The sequence below is a fragment of the Eublepharis macularius genome, chromosome 2 (assembly GCF_028583425.1).
Source record: "Eublepharis macularius isolate TG4126 chromosome 2, MPM_Emac_v1.0, whole genome shotgun sequence".
In the NCBI taxonomy this organism is placed as follows: Eukaryota; Metazoa; Chordata; class Lepidosauria; order Squamata; family Eublepharidae; genus Eublepharis; species Eublepharis macularius.
In genome coordinates this window covers 78,914,904-78,932,173 of record NC_072791.1, presented here as the reverse complement: position 1 = coordinate 78,932,173, position 17,270 = coordinate 78,914,904, and the positions used below count along the sequence as shown (strand labels likewise).

Sequence of the window (17,270 nt, the reverse complement as noted above, 5' to 3'; positions counted from 1 at the left end):
TTAACAGTACACATTAAACTTGGGGTGTGCACGGGGTGTTTTAAAGTAGCAATGCTGCTTTTAAACGCCCCATGCGGCTGGCCACTCTTTCCAGCCATGGGAAGGGGAGGAGGGGGTCCCTCCTCTCCTTCCCATGGCTGGAAAGAGCGTCACGGGGCGTTTGACAGCAGCAATGCTGCTTTTACACACCCTACATGGCTGGCTGCTCTTTCCAGCCATGGGGGGGGGGAGGGACCCCCTCCTCTCCCTCCCATGGCTGGAAAGAGTGGCGCGGGGTGTCCATTTAAAAAAAAAACGTTGGGCATCACTGTTGCAAGAAGCCTGCAAAGGCTTGCAGGATTCCTGGTCTTGGGTGGGAAAATTTTTTCCTAGGGTTCAGAAAACAAATAAGGAGGAGGGGCTGAGTGGACAGTCTATGGAGAAGCATCACCAAGCGTTACCCAGCATTCTCATGAAGGTGAAAAACCACTAAAGAAGCATCACAAAGTGGAATAAACAGAAAATTGCTTGTTAGAGGAGAACACAACGATTACGGGAGGATAACAGGTATTCACGGGTGGATGTGAAAGTATAGTGGAAGACTGTGACACAACAAATTAGTATGGCACTACAACTGGATGTGTGAAAACAGCCATAGTTGCATAAGGTTTTTCAGAAGAAGAAAAGCCAGCACTTTACATTTTCATTGTTTGTATGTCTTTTTAAAATTTAATTAACTTGAAGATTACAATGTATCAATAATATAAAGCAAAGAAAACATTTAAACTTTAAACACGATTTCTATCTATCCATTTAATTAGAAGAGACCAACTTCATTTAAGATCTTTAACATTTCTATATTTTTCCTATCTCCAAAATCTGTCAAAGACCAAACATACTTCACTAACTAAATATTAAAAAATCACTCAAAGACCTTTGAAACACCTGGGAGATAATTTAATAATAAGGAATCTGATCTAAAGAGTAGATCAAAACATAGGCCTGGTTTTATAATATATGCAATTTGTTTCTAATACTTTATTGCTCATGGGCATTTTGCACTACATATGAATATAATCTGCATTAAGACTCTTGCAAAACCAACACTGACCAGTGCCTGATTTATAGATTTTTACTATCTTTATTCGCATTAAATGCCACTGATGAATCATCTTCATCACATTCTCATTAAATGGAAGAGAAACTGAAAATTATGAACTATATTAAAGACTGGTTTAGAATTAGAGTTACTCCTAATCAAAATAGTGTATATAGTAGAAAGCATATGCTTTCTGTCTAATAATAACAGCTTTTCAAAAATCAGTATACACTCTTAAGATTTCTCTTTTAGCAATGTGATTTGATAGGAAGCTTTTTATCTTTAAGTACTCAAAGGCTGAAATCTGACCACCGCTTAAAATAGAGACTTGGTAGCAAGTAATAATATTATTATTAACTAATAAGTATCTATACATAATCAACTTTGGTTTCTCCCATTTGATTAATGACCTTGGAGTTTAATCAAGTTTTCTTGCTGTAGAAGTGAATGGGGATGGTCCCACTGACAGCTTTGTACTAAACTTATTTTTTATTATAGAACTTTCTCCCTTTCTGTATCCACAGAACATTTTTAAAGGGATATCCACATTTACTTTTTCAACTGCAATTTCAGAAGGATCCTCAAGTTCTAACACTCATCTGCTGGCTCAAGAGAATAATGCTGTAGACTGATGTAATTGAATATTAGGTATATTGAAACCTCCACATTCCCACTTTTTGAGTAGTAGACCACTTATTTCTAGGCTTTTTTCTCCAAATAAAGCCATTTATCTTGCTTTGCCAGGACTTTAGGATCATCCCAAGAACTACAATGGGTAGATTTGCAAAAAGATGAATAATCTTTGATATTACCATCATTTTGACAGCATTTATACGGCCAAGTATCGATAGACCAAAAGACTCTCACAAAGTGAGTTTACTCAATAACTGATATTACTGGTTTAAAAGTATTTTCAAGTAAATTAGCATTATCCTGGCCAATCTTTGTATCTAAATATGTAACTGTTTTATTATTTAGGTTTACATTTGATAGCCAATTTTGAGAAGAAATTTCAGTGCTGCTCATACTGGGCAAAAGAGCTTCTGTTTCATCAATCTTTATTGTATAAACTCCAAATCATGAATAGATCAATAATATTTTTCAGCTCCTGACTTAATGTATCTATCTTGGCTAAATACAATACTTTATGGTTTGTATGTCTTATACTGTTTCATTATATGTAGCATACTGTTTTTAGTATGCTACCCCCTAATTTCGTAATCCTGTTTTATTACATTGTTGATAACATTATACTGCTCTGTTTGCAATGTTTTAAATGTACAACCCACCTTAAGTCAAGGTGAGAAAGACAGACTATAAATGAAGTAAAAATATAAATTCTATCCCCAAGTAAGTTTATGCCTCTCCTATTTATTACACATTTTACAGAAGCCTTTCCCTTCAAGCAAGCTCTCTTACCCTCCTGTCAGAGCCATCCAGTCCAGCAAACTCAATAGTCTTCATACCAGCATCTGCCCAATAAAGGCGCTGAGACTCATAGTCAATGGCTAGTCCATTGGGCCAGGTCAGGTTAGAGGAGATGATCACCAAGCGACCAGAAGCATCCATTCCTGCACGCTCGATTTTCGGGCTAGCCCCCCAGTCAGTCCAGTACATGAATCTGCACATAAGACCAAAAAATAGTGTATGATTCTGATGATCCGTACAATCTTATCAAGCTTACGCCATCAAAACCCACAATCAAACTGGCCCAGTGATTCCAAAAGTCAATTTTGTCACTATTACATTCAACTAGAATCTGCAGCCTCTAGGCAGACATTCAGTAAGGATTCAACAGGCTCTCATATTGCGTTTATGTACATACTGCCTGTTTAAAATTAAGTTGAATTACTCCAGATTTACATTAACATAGGAAGCAGAGGTGGCTTGTCAGTGTGAAAGAGATCCAAGACTAAGGTGGTATGCCACCTGCATAGGGAAACTGCTTCACATTAAGTTGCCCTTCAGGCAGTGACAACAAGAAATATTATAAGAGATTTTCAGGGGAAATGGTGACCTGAATAGGAGAATTTTTCAGGCTCCAAACTTATCTCGCTGCAAGGCATACATATACCAGGATAGAGAAAATTTACCCCTCTATCCTTACATCTCTATGGGAGAGATCCAATTGATAAGTGAATCCATTTGTGTGTGTGTGCACGCACACATGTGTATACATGCGTGCGCCAGCAAAGGTTAACACACACACCCTTTTCATTTATATTTGCTTTTTTCTTTTCTCTTTTTAAAAATTTGTAATCTTTTGGCTCATTTCTAAAAACGTACCATGGAAATATAACTTATCTTGGAAGGCTGGAGACTCTCAGCAGCATTTGACTCCACTGGTACACAGAACAAACAAGATATATGACAGTGCAGAGATAAACTATTGAACTGTGCATAATTCAACTATGTCCTTTAAGAAGGCTTTAATTTAAATAGAGCAGAAATCAGAAGCAGATGGAACAATCTGTATTCCTTCCTATCTTTCAGATAAATTTTATAGCACTGCACATATCTGTGGATAATCTTCTCTGTGGACTAATAATTGGCTGCTTCCCCCCTCTTTCTTTTTTTGTTTGGTGAGGGGTGTTTATTGTATATTGAAGGGATTAGAGCTACGGCTTGGGAGTGATGCAGTAAAAAAATAGCAGCCTACAGATTTGACAAATAGATGCTTCAATAGGAAGATATAAATCACTCTCTTCTCTTAAATATTATTTAAGAGTATCATCTCTCATAATTTCCAGCATATAAAAATAACAAGAAGATTTTGGACCTTGGATTATCATTTTTTTCTTTCATTTCAGATGACAGGAACCACAGAGGAATCAGCATAGTAGAAAATAAAAAAATAGCTGCTGGGCAAATCCCCCTTCTCTTACTTTTTATTTTTATTTTTTGACTGTATATGGGTGAAGCATAACAGATTATTATAGACTTTTAGGAGCCTTCTGATTGTGTTCTTTTTTGTCTTCATTTTCTTTTTTCCCCCTCTCTCCCCCTTCCTATTCCCTCTTATTAGTTCTCTCCACCCACTTTTTTCTTATTAAATTAAAATTTCAAGAGAAGATATGCCATGTTTTGTTGGTGACACAGTTATGATCATGAAATAATGATTAGGAAATAAGTCATGTTTTACCCTTTATTTTTCTCATTTTTATTTGTAAAGGTTTAAGATAACATTTCTCCCTATTATAACGAGATAATATTTCCCCCTATTTTTCCCTAATACCTACTATAGTTTGGTCATTTTAATAATATGAAATGTGGTAGTTGTAAATTCCTATATTTGCACAGAAAAAGTACATAGAAAAAGTATACGGAAAAATTGTATAATATTTTTAGAAATAGAAAAGCAAGAAGAAGAATGGCATCTGGAATTCGTCAAAAAGAAAAAAAGAAAGCATAAGATACTGATGAAAACCAAAAAAAAATGAATTGGTGGAAAAGCTATTGCAAATATTGGTAAATCAAATACAACAGTTAGAGGAAAGAACTCAGAAGAACATTATGAGTATCCAGAAAAATATTCAAGAATCTGAGGAAGGAACTTAGAAGAAAACAGAATGTTCAGAGTAACATTCAATAATTTGAAGGAAGAACACTGAAGAATATTCAAGAAGCATGTCAAGAGTTAAAAGTTGGACTGTCAGAGATTAATGCAAAACTACAAGATCAAACACAAGAAATCTTAAAAATTGAAAATAAGCAAAAAGAAAACAATATATATTTAGAAAGACAAGACTCCTGGATTGAGAAAGCAGAACAAAGAATTGAAATCTTGGAAACCCAATACAGAATCAATATCCTGCATTTTAGAGGCATGCCAGAAGATCTGAGGAGGTTAAACTTGGAAGAGAGCTTTTGGGAACTGCTGCAAGACTACTTGAAGATACAAGGAGATTTTGCCGATATTGACCAGATATTTAGAGTGAATTCAAGATATATATTCAAGAACAAGCTACTTCAAGATATACTGGTTTGCTTCACACATAAGGAAATGCAAAATGCAATATTAAAGACACAAAGAGAATCCCTATTTAAAATAGCAGGAAAAGACATGCAGATCGTTCAAGACTTACCAACAAGTACATTAATGAAAAGAAAAGATTTTGATTTTTTAAGAAAGACCCTCAAGAAAGGAAGTAAAATACCACTGGAAAACACCATTTACACTAGAGATATGCTTATCAAAAAGAAAGAAAGTAATCAAACAGAAGAACTGCAAGCGAAGGATCCACGTAGAGGAACTGAAGGGAAATTTTCAAGTAATTTAAAATAAAGAGGAGAAGAAACAGCTGTGGCATCAATATTGGGATAAAATGGATGAATTAAAAGTAGTACCAATTAATATTAATGGACTGAACTCTCCTATGAATCATACAAAAATTTTAACCCACTTAAAAAGCAACATGTAGATATCTTATGTCTATAAGAAACCCACATTAAAAAGAAATATAAGTATATTTTAAATAATAAAAAATTAGATAAAGTATATCTTGCTTCAGCAACAAACAAAAAGCACAGAGTAGCTGTTTATATAAATAACCTACAACTAGAAGTAATAGAAGAATTAAGACATCCAGAGAAAAGATATTTAAAGATATTTAAAAATGAGACTCCTGGAAGGCAAGGTATGTATGCTAGCGACAATATATCTGCCAAACAATGCTTAGTTAAATTGTTGAGGGTTTTTTTCCAAATTATGCTAGAATTCTAAGACAGAGATTTTACATTTTATTCTGATAGACATCAAACATATTCATTAACAGATGTGTGTTGGATATCAAAAAGTCTAACAGTGAATCTAGATAAAGCAGAGATCCAACCAAAAACATTTGCAGAACAAAACCCTATAGAGGTAGTTTTGCAATGGAACAGAAAAAGAAGAGGAAGATGGGAGATTAAATGATGCTCTTTTATTACAAGTTGATGTAATAAATAAGCGTAAAAAAATCTGAAAGAATTTTTAAAAATAAATAATACAGAAGGAATGTCTTCAGCTATAACTTGGGCAGCAAGTAAAACTTTTATTAGAGGAACCCTATTAGCAGCTGCTGCCATGAAGACATGGCAAAAAACAGAACAAACCAAGAAATGAGTAGAAAAAATCCAAAGATTGGTGTAAAAGTACAAAAAATACTCTAACAAAAAGATACTAGTAGAAATCAGACAATTAAAAAACAATCTATGTTAGAAATGGAAGAGATATAGGAAAAAAATTAAAATTTTGGAAACAAAGGCATTTTGAACATGCAAACAAACTTTGCAGATATTTAGCATACTGTCTCAAGAAAGAGAAAGAAAGAAGAGTCATAACATGTATAAAGAAACCCATATAAGTAAGTAGAGAGCGTCTTAAAAATTTAATGAAGGGGATCTTGGGGAGAAACACTGTGTTTTATATATTCTGTTCTATACAATTATTTCTGATTTACACAATTACGCTATACAATCCCTTTTTGATTTTCTGTATCCCCTCTTATTACTATTTTGTTTTTTGAAATAAAAAATACATATAAAAAAGAGATATGGCAAGAGAGATAGAACAGAAGGCAATAAATGGACCTAAGCTAAAAAGCTTTTAAAAGTTTTCTCTTGGGGTAAGAATTCAGTGGCTTAAACCATGTTTGCATTTGTGGTCAGGAAAAAAGTCTGAACTCCAGAGTGATACAGTTGAAAGACCATTCCCGTTTTAGGACTTTGAAAGGATACCCCTCTTAGAGCTAGGCCCTGCCACAAAGAATCAAGCCCCATAACACAGAGGCGTTGGTCCTTTTCGCACTGGGACTTTAAAGCACTTCAGTATCTGTTCTGCTTCCCATGTTTGCAGGAGTTTCATACTTGCAAGGTAGTAATGGGACGCAGCACTGATGTTTGTCCATGGTATTCCTGATTTCCCCCCCTGCAGACATACCATGATTTTATTTTGAAGCTGCTGTCTATTTGCATCTGGCCTGATTAATGTCAGTGTGAACTCTATACTCCCCTTCTGCTTCTCTTCTCCCCCCTCTCCTTTCCCCCCGGAACTGATTGGTCTGTGTGGAATTAACCACTTCCACCCTCCTCAGCTCCCTGAACTCCTTTTCTGCCATTTTTATCAGGAAAGCGAGGTAAGGATCATAAGGCTGCTTCTCCATTGGCTTCCTTCTTCCCGGGTATGCACGCACTCTCTTATTTTTTTTTCTTCAAAGCCAGGAATGTTGTTTTGTAACATTACTGCTTTGCTGTAACATTGCTGTTTTGTAACATTACTGCTCATTTCTCTTGGCTTTAAAAGCCAGGAAAGGTTTAAATGGCTGCTGGAGGGGATGAAGCAGCAACATTTTAACCCTTTCCTGGCTTGGTTAAAAAAAATGAGAAAGGAACAAGCACAGAAAGTACATATTTCCCCCCAAAACTCCACCACCAATTGCCTCTTCAGTGGACACAGGACAGCCCAATCAGCAAGTATGGGGGTGGGGAGAGTAGGTTCCAACATTGCAATGTTACTACGCCAGCTCAAAGTTAAAAAAAAAAGTGACATGAATTGCAAAGCCCCCAAAGCTCAAAACTGTACCGAGGCTTTGAAGTCTGCCTAAAATGAAAAACAAGATGCCAAATCAAAATTGCCTTGGACAGTGTGGAACATGGGGGTGCCATGCTGAAGCCGTTGCAATTGTGGCGAAAGCTCATAAATGGCAGTTTAAACAGTAAATGCGAAAAGAGCCATTATCTCTGTGCAATCTCCACAGGAAGAAATTTCTTACCCTCCAACAGGGTCTACCACAATGTCTCTAGGTCTGTCTAGGTTCTCCCATATCAGCACAGTTCGCATAGTCCCATCTGTATTGGACACCTCTATCCGGTCTGTCCCTGCAGTGAAAAGAAAAGGAGGAACAAGAAATTATAAACCTCTATAACCATAGGAGACATCACAAAAAGGAATCACCTATGTAGTCTCCACTGCACTCCCATCCCCTCACTGCCCCAAATACTCTAATACACTCAAGATTACTTGCTCAGCAGGCCCAGAAATACACTCTCTTTAATCCCACATGTAAACCCTTCAAGTTATTGATAAACTAAGCTGTCAGTTCTCAGCATTTTTATTTGGTAGTAAGTTTCATCAAAATCAAGAGAATGGAGGCACACAGCTGGCAGAATCACTTCTGGACTTCAGGTTGCATACTGGGAGATTTCATGTTTGAATACTCACCTATAGGGTGGAAAAAAAGAGCCTTTGAAAATGGAAAAACAGTTTCTTAGAGAAAGTATAGGCTGAATGACCTTTCTACATCAACATACTAATTTTCTATATGTAGAAGTTACTTTCTCCTTTGGACAGGAATTAAAACCCACAATCCCCAACCTGCAGCCTGTAATGGTATAATACAGGGAAGTTTTACCATTGGATTTCTATGCATACTTCTACCAGAGTACTGTCCATTGGATGATTTACTATGAAAGTCTCATGTTGCCTATAAAGAGCTATTTATTATTCATGATTTCAAAAATACATCTTTGGGAAGTACTAGTTATAATTTCATAACAAGCTTCCAGATACTATTAACAAGAGATGGTTTTGTTCCATTGTATGACATAGAAGGGTTTAGTACCTGCATCAGTCCAATACAGCTTGTTGGTGACCCAATCAATAGCCAGACCAGCTGGGCTTTCCAGGCTGGTGTCCACCACAACCTAAGCAACAAACAAAACCAAGAAAAATTCTTAAAAGGAATCATCTTGCAAATGCGTCTAACATCAAGCTATAAAAAAACGTAAGAATAAACTAAACCTCTGCATCTGAGAGATACAGAACAATCTGAACAACCTGAAGCTCTGGTAGCCATTTTCTGGCTCTTTCGATGATAAATTGGGGGGACACAAATGATAGTTAGAGAATGTGTTATTTCCCAAACAAGTTTTTGTAATTATTATTTTTAAATAATGTTTTACACTTTTTACATCTGATTATCTTGCATAATTTAACTGTATATTGTTATACCATGTGCTGTCTCAAACGTCTTTAGGCATAGAAAGTAGTGGATACCATCTCACATTAAAATGAGAGCACTTGTGTCATAGTATAAATTAGATGGATGCTTCTTTGTTTTCCAACAATCAGTTGGAACAAGTTCAGTTAACCTGTGTGTGTTTGCAGATAATCAAAATGGACATTAAGAAATAAGCCCATTATACACATCAGTATTTAGACATCTTCAAGATGTATTTAGATTATCTATGCAGATAAAAGTAGTTTTTTCTTACTAGTACCCATCTAGATGGATGCCTCTTCAGTTCAAAAGTCATTACCTCTTGTCCTGTTCCATCCCATTTTGCCCGACTAATGGAATCAGTGCCAACATCTGTCCAGTAGACATATTCATCCTTTGCATCCCAGTCCAGAGCCACAGCACTACGCACATCAGCCAAAGGGATAACATCATCAGACAGGTCTTCTGTGTCGAAGCTGATACGACGGATGTCCATCCTTCGGGCAAAAAGCAGGAACTTGTCAAGACCTGATCAAAGGTCGAAAGGTTCTTCTTTTAATTTCTCTAAGTTCAACAACATGGTAACAGACAGACAAATTCTCTCACATCTAACCTCCGCTGCACTAATGCCCCTCTACATGGATTTGTATATCTGGCTCATGGATGGGAGCAGATCAGGGTACCTAGCAAAATAAGTAGAATAGGAAAGGGAAATAAGCATATATTGCTAGGAAAGAACTCTTGGGGGGACACTAGAGGAGAACATATTATTGGGAAAAAAACTATCCAAGTGGAGCAAGTAAAGGTTTAAAAAAGCAAGTCAGCAGTTCTGTCATTCTAGAAGTGGAGGAAGGTGAATTCTGTCACTAGCCTCCCCCCACTCCAGGAATAAGAACTTAACAAGAGCTTTCTTAGATCACATCAAACATCTATGTATTTCTATTGCCAATGTTGCCAGTCAGATGGTTCCAGGACCTCATACACAGGCCATGAAGGCAACAGCCTACTACCATTGTTTGCTCCCAAACTATTGGTATTCAGTAGAAAAAAAAAGGAGTCTTATAGCACATATAAGTCTAACAAAATTTGTGGTAGGGTATGAGCTTTCATGAAGTATCTAAAGAAGTGAGCTGTGGCTCACTTTAGATACTTTAATGAAGTATCTAAAGAAGTGAGCTGTGGCTCATGAAAGCTCATACCCTACCACGAATTCTGTTAGTCTTATAGGTGCTACTGGACTCTTGCTCTTTTCTACTGCTACAGACAGACTAACATGGCTGCACATCTTGATCTATTGGTATTCAGACTGCTTCTAAACATGGAAGTTAAACTTAGCTAATGAGCAGGGCTTTTTTCTGGGAAAAGAGGCGGTGGAACTCAATGGGTTGCCCTTGGAGAAAATGGTCACATGGTCGGTGGCCCCGCCCTCTGATCTCCAGACAGAGGGGAGTTTACATTGCCCTTCGCGCCGCTGAGCGGCACGGAGGGCAATCTCAACTCCCCTCTGTCTGGAGATCAGGAGGTGGGGCCACCAGCCATGTGACCATTTTCAAGAGGTTCTAGAACTCCGTTCCCTCGCGTTCCCCCTGAAAAAAAAGCCCTGCTAATGAGAGATGACAGACATATCTACCATGAATTTATCTAGTAATTTTCACAACCTTCTTTAGCCAGTGGCTATCTCCACATCTTGCAGCAGCGAATTCTGTAAAGCAGAAAGCACTTTCTTTTGTTTATCCTGAACATTCTTCCAAACAATTCCACTGGGTGAACCCAAGTTCAAGTATTATGGGAGGGGAAAATACTCTATAAAGCACATATAGTTTTTTTAATATATATATGACGTGGTTAATTTGTTTCCTTTTATCACTCTTCTGGTCACTGAACTGCATGGCATATTCCCTCCCCCCACCCAAAAAACTCTACCTCACTTCCACTCATTTGTAGCCCCTTTCAAGCTCTAAAGTCTGGGCTAGAGGTGGGCACGAACAGGAAAAAAAACCCCCGAACACGATGTTCGTTGCCATCCATGAACAGGGATTCATGGACATGGACGGACATGACATGTTCACAGACATGTTTGTAGTTGGAGGTTCATGGGAGCCAGAATGGCCCCCTTGGGACTTAGCTGAACTTGAGCTGGAAAAGGCATGATCCATGGGTCTCCCCCTTTAATGTCACTTTCTCTTCACAGTGGCAAAAACTGGAAGCTACTTTGAGGGGTTACAAACTGACTTTCCCAATGTCCAATACCCACCAAAGCTGCAGGGGAAACAGTCCTCACTGTCCTCTGAAGACCCCTCAAGTTTCAGAGAGAATACACCCCGGGAAAGGCATGATCCGGACTTCCGGAACGGCAGAAGTGAGAGTCAGTTGTGTCAGGGGATAGCTCCTCAAGACATAGCTGATCTGCCCCATCTAGAGGTGTCCAGAGGCTTTTGGACTCCTAGGGGGACTTTGGAGAAGACCCCTGAAGCTTTGGATGCTATTTGGAGAGAGGTCCTTGGATGCAGCCGAGGATAATCTCTCCAAAACAAATCCTTCAGCTCAAGACAGAAGCAGAGCCATCATGGTGATTAGCTGGTAGCCTCCGGTAAGCCACACTCTCTCTCTCTGCAAAGACTTTCTGCTTACAACTGCTACTGACAACCTCCTCCACTGGATGTGTGAGTTTCGTTAATTAATCGCGAATTGCTTAGGAAATTGACTTTATGGCTTAATTAGTAGACAACTCAAAATTACTGATTGGGAAAAAGAAGACGCTGGGATTTCAACATCGTTAACCAATAAATATCCCTACTTAGAAGTATCGTGGATAAAAGCTGAATACGGAAAATAATTTGGTAAAATGGGATTGCTAATATAACAACTAACTGAAAATTGCTGGTGCCTGTTATGATTTACGGTCTTATGATCTCCTTTGTTACTGCCTCTGCTGTTATCTGTTCCACACATTGAGTGTGCAAGTGAGTGCTGGAGGGGTAATGGAATCAATGACCTAGGTGCAATGGAGATATGAGTGTAAGGAAAATGAAGTTTTAAGGACTGCTTTAAAGGAAAACAGAGTGAAAAAAGGAAAATCCTTTCTGTCTTTCTCCCTCTGGAGAGAGCTCCGGACCCCGCTTTTCTCTTATCATGGGGTTAGATAGCAACTCTCCAAACAAGAACTGTGTATGTAGAGCTGACTCTGACTGATATTAACCTTACTAGACTGGATTTATGGTTGTCTATTGACACCTACTGGAGAAGGAGTGATGATGGGGATGCTACAAAAAAACAACTGAGGATTCTCTACAGTTGACTATACTATCAGTTATGGAACAAGTAAACAGCACATTGGATCAAGTCATCAACCAAGTTGAAAACGGAAATTGTAGAGCTGAAGGTTATAATGAATGGCAAGCAACTGCAGCCTGTTGAAATCCAAGAGGTAGCAGATTTGAAACAGGGGACTGGTACACAAAGACATGAAGCAATAGCTCATCAACAAAAACTTAAATGGAAATATGAAAAAGAATGGAATGTAGAAAGATCAACAAATAAGCAAAGACCACAAAAGGGACCCAGAAAACAAAGAAAAGATATGAAGAAGAGGACAGAGGAGCATTTGGAAGACATAAAGGAAGACAAGTTGGAAGATATTCTGCTACACTACACACTTCAATTTCAAGCCAGTCCAAGCTACATTAACCAATACCAGTTTAAGGATTTGAATAAATCAACTTCAAAAGTTAATTATCAGCAAAAAATCCGAAAATCAAACTGAAAGCATATTGGAAAAAAGTGGGGGGGGGGGGGAAGAAAAGAGTACAGCCAGGACATCCAGCTTTGTAAACATTAAGTTTGCTGGAATGATGACAACCGATAACCGAACTCGAGGTCTTGAAAACGGCTAGATATATATTCATGGAATATGATAAAGTTGGGATCTAGAAAGATTTTGAAAATTAATTGAAGGAATTCTATCCTTTCGATAGGGAAAACTGGTAAAATCAATAAAGGGTGGAACAATGTAAGAATAATAACTTGTGTGATATGCTTTGGATGAAATGATAAAAAAATGTATTTACATTAAGGTAAAGAATGAAAAAGGTGATGTAAAATGTGTAAGACTATTTCAAGTAAAGGTTAGAAAAAATGCAAATTATATAGTAAGTTGGTAATAGAAGGAGTAAGTGTTTAAGGCTCCAGACAATTTTCTAAGGTTTTATATATTGGTTAGATATTATTAGATCATATATATATTAGTTTATATTAGAGTATAGACACCTATATTTTTTAAGATGGATGTGTTGGTTACTGAAGCTTTTCCCAGATGTAGGTAATAAAGACTATGAGAGACGGAGGAGATTGCTGGATGGTAGAGACTACTCTATTGCTGGAATGATAACAAATATGAATAACAATGATGAAGCTCCTTTTTTTAAATAAAATATAAAAGGAACTATATGCGTTATTATAAACAGTATAATGTACTTAACAAGAATAATGAAAGATATATTAGATGCTATTGTGAGCAGATTATGAAGACATTTCCTCTCTTTTCCTTTTTTACCCTACCCCCATTCATTCAGTTTACCCCCCCCCATACAACTTGTTATGTCTCCTCTCAATACCTGTGATTTGTATTCAAAAACTAATAAAAAACTAATTTAAAAAAGGCATGATCCATAGGTCTCCCCCTTTAATGTCACTTTCACTTCACAGTGGCAAAAACTGGACTGTCTGCTGGAAGCTACTTTGAGGGGTTACAAACTGACCTTCCCAATGTCCAATACCCACCAAAGTTGCAGGGGACATAGTCCTCACTGACCTATGAAGACCCCCCAAGTTTCAGAGATATTGGACCCTGGGAAAGCCATGATCTACGGGTACTTCCCTTTCCTGTCATTTTCTCTTCACAGTGGCAAAAATTGGACTGTCTGCTGGAAGCTACTTTGAGGGGTTACAAGCCAGAAGGAAAGCCAGAAGGAGTTCAGAGAGAGTTCGGACAGTCCATGCCTATGTTGCCAGAGGAATTGATTGAAAGGCGACAGACTGTCTGGCTTTACAAAGGGCTGATGAATGCTATGAAGAGGGCTTGGAACGAATACATGTTCGTCAGGAACGGTGCCTCACGAACAGCTTGCTCGCGAACAGCTGATCGGGCTGTTCATGGCTATTTTTGGTCGTATTGCTGTTCGTGCCCACCTCTAGTCTGGACTATAGATTTCAACACATTCTTCCTAGCCTGGAGATATATTAAACAATATATTCAAAGTGCATAGACTCTTCTCTATTACACTTACTCTGGGCACAAGCATGGCTGCTGGTCTTCCGAAAGCCTGTGGGACAGGCGCAGGAGTAATCCTTGCTGTTTGGTAGGCACAGATGAGTGCAGCCCCCATTGTTAGTTCCACAGCGATTTCTCCCTACTCAAATAGCCAAAAAACAAACAACATATAAGGAAGCCAATAAAGAAAACAAAGACTTTTGGGGCATGGGGAAGAGCAAAGGCTTTTATCCTCACATGCACACGTATACACAGAAACATATGAACTAGATTCCCATTACACAAACTCCTGCCACTGGTAATTCTAAAAATTAAGAGTTTGTTACGTTTCCAAGGAAATGGCCAAGTTTTATTGGTGCGTTTTGTAAATTTTAAATAAATTACTCTTTGCTTATAATGGCAGAATAATAATATTTGATTTATATACCACCGTCAGGACAACATAACACCCACTCAGAGCGGTTTACAAAGTATGTTATTATTATCTCCACAACAACAAACACCCTGTGAGGCGGGTGGGGCTGAGAGAGCTCCTAGAAGCTGTGACTGACCCAAGGTCACCCAGCTGGCTTCAAGTGGAGGAGTGGGGAACCCAGTTCTCCTGATTAGAGTCCTGGACTCTTAACCACTGCACCTAACTGGCTCTCTCAGAAGCTCATATACTGGATGTTTCTTTTTTTATTATCTTAGGATACTAGTATTTTTCCTTAATTTCTACTACAATATGAACAAAAAAGATGGCCATTAATATTATGACTACTTATTAAAGTAGCAATATGTCTCACCTCTCCTACAGCCAGCAGAGGGACTCAAGGTTACAGTTAAAAGTTATTCAAGGATCATTGTCCATAAACATTCCTCCAGCTTCAAGCCTCAACAAATAAGATTTACCAACGACAACACCATGTACTGCCTGTGAGCTTCCTAAGATATCTGGCAGGCCACTGTTAGGGCCAGTTGGTCAGTTTTCACAAGACAAGGTTCGCCTATCTGTGTCACAACTGGAAACATACAAGTTGGAGGACTGGAACCAATGTGTATAGTTTTTTCACATTATTAGCTTCAGCACAAAGATTTCCATGCCACTGAAAATGAACAAGCATCATTCTCATTTGAGCATTCTAGTTCAGCAAGCCTAATTAAGATCCCTAAAATTGCTTATGTTGAAATATTAAAAAACATGATTCTGCCTCTAACAGTAAAAGTCTTGAAATCAGTATAAATGTGCAGTCCTTATATGTTTTCTGCTTTTCACATATGATGTCCTGGTTTTTTGTATATTATTACCACAATCATGGAGACTAGAAACACTGGGGACGGCGGGGGACGGGGTGTTTAAAGATGAAAACAAATATACTCAACATTCGAATAAGTCTAGTAGGATTTCCAGAAGTATTTCCTGATTATGTGGGATCAGCAAACTGTATTTTCCATCCAATGACTTAGCATTTCCTTACTTTTGGGACATGGCAAATCAAGTCTACCACTGTTTAAATAGTGAATGGAAGTCCTTGTGTCCCCATGTACCTCTGAAGTTACCTGCTGGTTGACGTTGAGGGTGCAGCGTATGGATATCCATGGGGAAGTGAAGCTTGTTGCGAATGATCTCTTGATTCTTGCCAGTAAATTTGTTTGCACTGTTTATGCTCTTGGTATGCCAATCAGTCCAATAAAGGCTGTCTTCGAACACTGTGATAGCAAAAGGATGTGGAAGGCCTGCAGCGAGAATTCAGCAAAAACACATGAATTATTCCAAACATCCAGAAGGGTCAGGATATGTCTTTAACATCCAACCCAGAGGTGTTTTCTATTAGCAGATTAAGAACAGCCGAATCTAACTTATAACCATGAGAGCTGCACTTATCTGACTGCATAGAGCCCACTCTAAGAAGAAGGATGACCAAGCTCAACCCTTGCTAATATTGAGCAGTGAAGAGTAGCTAAGAGAAACAGTTTAGATAAGCGAGAATAACTGTGAACAAACTGCAGACAGTGTATTTTATTACCACATTAAATAATGGTGCAAGCCTCAATTGTCTAGCTTAGGAGCTGAACAGTAGCTTCATTACTGCCTGAAGTCTTTGCCCACTACGCTTAGGCATAGGTTACGTAGGTGGGATGCAAATCATATATATTTTTGCTGCTTCTCTTGATACTATGTACACTGTTATCACCATCTGCATTTTTTAAATCTCACCTTGGCTAATAACAGCTTTCCTGTTCTGCCCATCCAAGTCAGCCCTCTCAATGACATGATGCTTGGCATCTACCCAGTACATCCGGTGTCCGGCATAGTCAATGGTTAGCCCATTTGGCCAGAAAAGATGTGTGTCAGCAATGATACGCCTATTGGAGCCATCCATATTTGAGTATTCTATGCGAGGAGTATTTCCCCAATCAGTCCAGTAGATGGTGCTATTGAAGAAGAGAGAGGACATTCAGACAACCTGTGATCTTCTTATGAGTAATCTAAAGTCAAAGAACTGGGAGAGGGCATGATGATCAGGGATTCTCCCAACACCTAAATAAGATTCTCTGCCAAGCTTGTACTATGAGCTGGAAGCCCTTGTCTTCACAATACAGGGGGTTATATTTACAGAAACTGTTAATCTACAGTTAACGTCCAACTACAGAGAGGCATTTACCCAGGCGTACCTACACAGGAAAGTAGTAAGACCTTCATTGCTCAGAAGGATGTACCTGGGCCAGTTTTAGCCCAACAAGCTTCAACACAGAAGCAAACAGAGTAATCTGTGGTCATCATCTTTCACTCACCCTTCCATGGGGTGAAGAGCAATTGCTCGAGGCTTTTCTAGGTTTTGCCAGAGAAGCACCTTCCTGTGGGTCCCATCCAAGTTTGCCACTTCAATACGAGATGTCCCAGAGTCAGTCCAGTACAACTTGTCATGGATCCAATCAACAGCCAGTCCACCTAGGATGCAAA

General features: G+C 38.4%; 1 protein-coding gene across 1 annotated transcript in view; it reads right to left on the bottom strand.

Moving 5' to 3' along the window:
• LRP4 (LDL receptor related protein 4) overlaps positions 1-17,270 on the bottom strand; it is a 157,295-nt gene that overhangs the window by 29,742 nt on the left and 110,283 nt on the right. Inside the window, exons 13-20 of the mRNA XM_054970370.1 lie at positions 17,102-17,258; positions 16,524-16,741; positions 15,866-16,042; positions 14,343-14,468; positions 9,377-9,585; positions 8,680-8,761; positions 7,831-7,936; positions 2,498-2,699 (exon numbers count right to left, since the gene is read on the bottom strand). Of these exons, the coding sequence (XP_054826345.1) occupies positions 2,498-2,699; positions 7,831-7,936; positions 8,680-8,761; positions 9,377-9,585; positions 14,343-14,468; positions 15,866-16,042; positions 16,524-16,741; positions 17,102-17,258 (1,277 nt within the window). The remainder of the gene's footprint in view (positions 1-2,497; positions 2,700-7,830; positions 7,937-8,679; positions 8,762-9,376; positions 9,586-14,342; positions 14,469-15,865; positions 16,043-16,523; positions 16,742-17,101; positions 17,259-17,270) is intronic.